This window comes from Sturnira hondurensis, unplaced genomic scaffold (assembly GCF_014824575.4).
Source record: "Sturnira hondurensis isolate 20B ecotype Veracruz unplaced genomic scaffold, ASM1482457v3 Scaffold0022566, whole genome shotgun sequence".
Lineage (NCBI taxonomy): Eukaryota > Metazoa > Chordata > Mammalia > Chiroptera > Phyllostomidae > Sturnira > Sturnira hondurensis.
The window spans coordinates 402,350-406,426 of record NW_028095197.1 but is presented as its reverse complement, the minus strand read 5'-3'; the positions used below and the strand labels follow the sequence as shown (position 1 = coordinate 406,426).

General features: G+C 45.7%; 1 protein-coding gene across 1 annotated transcript; it reads right to left on the bottom strand.

Moving 5' to 3' along the window:
* Positions 1-331: 331 nt before the first annotated feature.
* Positions 332-3,781, bottom strand: LOC118979833 (spermatogenesis-associated protein 31D3-like). Its single transcript, XM_037036139.1, has 3 exons — positions 3,691-3,781; positions 3,057-3,117; positions 332-2,775 (listed from the first exon to the last, which is right to left on the bottom strand). The coding sequence occupies exons 1-3, from the start codon at positions 3,779-3,781 to the stop codon at positions 1,983-1,985; spliced, it is 945 nt and encodes a 314-aa protein (XP_036892034.1). The 3' UTR covers positions 332-1,982.
* Between the last annotated feature and the right edge of the window lie 296 nt (positions 3,782-4,077).

Genomic DNA, 4,077 nt, shown 5'->3' with positions numbered 1-4,077 from the left:
CAGTAAAGGCAGCTCTACTTTTAACTGGGCCTCTGCTCTGTGAAGATGAAATAGGGCTGCCCTTTTCCTGGGACTTTTCTTGCTTTTTGCGTTATATACCAGGACAAAGTTATTGAAAAAAAGCACCTAATTTCTGAAAAGGATTTTAGGAGAAAACTGTCCCTTCTGTGACAGAGTCTGGGGAGCCTTGCTCCCAAGTGTGTCCTCATCCAGAGTAGGGAAACCCTTCTACTTCGGGAGGTTCCCAACCCTGCATCCCTCCACCAGGCTCTTCTGATTTGGGGCCTGTGGGGCTCACTAGTCTGCAATGCTGGGAGCTTGTTACCCTGGCACAAGCTTAAGACATGCTCAGGGAGCCAGGGCTCCTGCCACTGCTCCATACTGACTCCTCTGTCCTCCAGATGGACATGTAGCATCTGGGACACTCCCATGTCCACACTGGAGGCACCTTGAGCATGAAGCTTTGGAACCAAGCTGTCTGAGTCATGTGACATGCCAGTGGGTTGGCCTTGGGCCTGGCTATGCTTCCTGTTCTATTTAGAGTTTGACTCAACAATTAAGTTCTTCTCTAAGGTCTCATAATTTAGGATCTTGGACAACTGATATCTTTTCTGGGGACTTTCAGTGGTTAGAGTACTTTCTACTTTACTCTCATGCACTAGTTTTGGATTGAAGAGCATCAAGCTCTTAGCCCTGAACACACTGAGCTTAGAAACAGGTTCTGATTTCTTCTCCATTTTTTCTGCCTCTTCCCATTTTTAGTATATTCTTGGAATTTACATACTAATCTGTTGGCTAATGTTCAGTCCTTGCTAGCCTTGCATGGGGGCAAATGTTGGCTATTGGAGAATGTGTCTGACTTGCTTTGCCAATGATGCTGTTTGTGACAGGCAGAAGTATCTGTGTAGCATCCCCAATTCTCTAAACCTCCTCTGCAAGCCCGTGGTGGATATTAGAGGATGATGGTCTTAGGGTCCTTTGTTCTTCCTTGCCCACAAGAGATGTGGCAAGGAGAGGATAATTCAGGATGGCAGCTGAAGTTGCCATACCCTCTTTGTCTTTTTTAAGTATTTTAGAGCTTCTTCTAAGAAGCATGAAGCCACCAGATTTGGAATCCATCTCAGAAAACATGTAGGTTGAAAAGTGAAATAAAGTGTCTTTCAAATTAAAGATCTCTATGGATTGAAGGAACATGGAGAGAAGTTGTACAACCTCCTCATAGGAAACTTGGTAATATGGGCTTCCAGCAGCAGCTGTGCGCTGGATTCAAGAAAGGAAAGTTCCTGGGAAGTATTAGGGCAGTTGTTCCCACCCACTGGTGGTGGCTAACTCTTCTGTTTTACTTCAGTGGGGGATTTCACAAAAAGTGCCTGCCTGATAGCATGTTACTAACTATGCACAGTCCCAGGGAGCTGACTCTCATTCCCTCAAACTTCTTGTTCAAATGCATTTTCAGGACACTTTCCATTCATGTCTGATTTATACTCTGCCCTAACATCACTGAATTTTCTCCTGACGGATTCATGTCACTGTCTACGTCTTTCTCAGAGTCATGTACCACATCCTTTTCCGAAGCACTCTCTGAGTCATTCAACAGATAATCTTTTGGATCATTCTCTGAGCTGTGTTTTTCATCCTTCCCCCCCTCCTCCTCTAGCTGAAGCATTTCTGAGCTCCTCCTAGAGAAGCTTCCAGGGTTGGCTCAATCCAATATTTAGATTTTCGCTACTCTGACCCTTATTCAAAGAGATTCAGGAGAGGCCCTAATTTCTCTTTTACTCAGATGTACCCGAGAAATGGCTAGAAGACTCATCAGTGACAAAGACTCATGGATCCTGTGGCGCAGGCACCATTGGTGTTGGATAAGCCTCTCTTTAAGGTGTTCTAGTTTCTCCCAAAATTCATTGCCAAGGGGAAATTTTACAGGAAAGATGGAAAGTAAACATAGGCTCGAGATGACTGGCAGTAATAATTGTTGGCATTTAAAGAACAAAATTCTGAGACTTTTGGACCATAGCGGGTAAACCCGACAGACTTTCCTGATGCTTCCGCAACATATTCCTCTGGAGGTGTTGAATTTGAGATGAGTTGACACAATCCGATTCACTCTGGAATCCGTGGAAATGCACTCCACAGCTCTTAGTCTGGTGTATGGGGCTGGATGATAGGACTGGGCATGGGGACTGAAGGTGAGCCTGGGGTTGGATCTGAGTGAGAGACAGAGGCTGAGACTGGGGCAGGGATTGAGGAAAGGGGTTGGTATCTTGGGTCATAGAAGAGTCAAGAAAGATGGTATTCAGGGTCAGAGGGTCTTCTGGTTGGACAGCAGCATCTGCACTATGACTACTATGTGTTGGCAGAGAGGGAAGGTCAAGAGGTTTGGGTAGGGAATGGTCCACTAGAAATTTGGATGCCAAACGACGAAAAGGCTCTGGTGGCAGAGAGCGAACCAGTGGTGATGGCAATAGAAGATTACGGAAGGGAGTCCTTGGATTAAGGCAGAGAATGGAGGGGCGTGGTGGGAAAGGCTCAGGCAGAAGAAGTGGTATTAGGCGTCCTGGAGGGACTGCTGAGAAGGCAGGGGACTCAGTGAACAATGGCTTAGTCACAGGAGTGGAGGAAGGCAGAGGGGACCCAGAAGTAGTAGAATCTTCCTGGGCCAGTGAGAACAGCAGCTGATCCATCTCAGTGGTTGCATTATTGCACACCTCACAGGAGGGGTCTGGACACAACAGCTGACGGAAGCGGGTGGAATCGTGATGCTGGCCAAGGGGGCTGCAGGAGACAGGAGGTACAAAGCTGCAGCCAGGACCAGAACAAGGAAAGGAGGACCTCCTTGCCTATGAGGGTGGGGCCACCTGAAGCGTGCTGCCCCTTCACATTACCCCACATCCATGACTTCACAATGCACTCAATACCACTCACCCCAAGGCCTTCATTCACATCCCCATTCCTATGGCAACCCACTCCCATGACTATGGAAGGCTGCACTGAATCCTTGAAATTGCGTAGAACATACCAAAGAGTATTCAAAAAAGGGGGGAATGACAAGTTACCTTTTAAACATAGAAATCAGCACCTTTTTTTCCTCTTCTTCCCTTTGGTAGTATCTCCAACCTGGAAAGCCAGGACAGTGGGTTTTATTAGTTGAAGGAAGAAGCACAGATATTATAGAGGAGTCTCTTTATGGGAGACCATTAGGATATTAAACTTGGAAATTCCCAAGACTCAGTAGATGGTATCAAATGGTCAGCCATAATATTAAAGTGGTTCCCTCGTGTGTGTGGCTTCATTTATAAACTACTTTCACTAACATTATCTCATTTGATGCTAAAAACCACTCTGTGAGGCAGAAAGGTCAATAGTTACGTCAAAGAGGAATCTGATCATCCTGAAGTCAAAAAACTTTCTCAAAGTCAGGAAATACAAGTTCGGAGTCTTGACATCTACTGGGCAACACCCACTGCCCAGGTCCGTCACTGCTTCATACCAGAGAAGGCAAAGCAGGGAATCTGAGAAGAGTCTCAGGTTCTGACTGTCTTCCCACAACCCTCTCATCTGTGGGTTCTGTTTCCTGAGAGGAATTGCATCAAGCAACTGACAACCTCAGAGACCGTGAACCTGGGATTTAATGGAAAGGAGGAACAGGGTCACCCTTGGGGAGCTGAAGTAAAATAAGCAGAAACTTACTTTTCAGTTTCCCACCTTTCCTTCTTCTCTTGGCTCTGCCCTCACACTGAAAAAGAGAAGAGTCGTTTCTTTCCTTAGGAAATTCAGACATTTATAATCTAAGAATAATACAACTCAATATTAATTCCTAGAATTTCATATTCCTTCCTTTTATCAATTTCTATTGTTCAAAGATATTTCCCATGTTTTCATCTTTGAAAAGCTCAAAGTAATATTGTGTCTATGAGATTCACACTTGGTATTCCCAGACAGAAGTCTTCTGCTCAAGGAAGACATAGAATCTGAGGCCGACAGTCACACAGCTGCTCCCTCAGATAGGACCCTGTAACCCGGATCAGAGCTCAGGCTTCAGCCTCTGATCAGAGGCTCTCAGAAGCTCAGCACTGC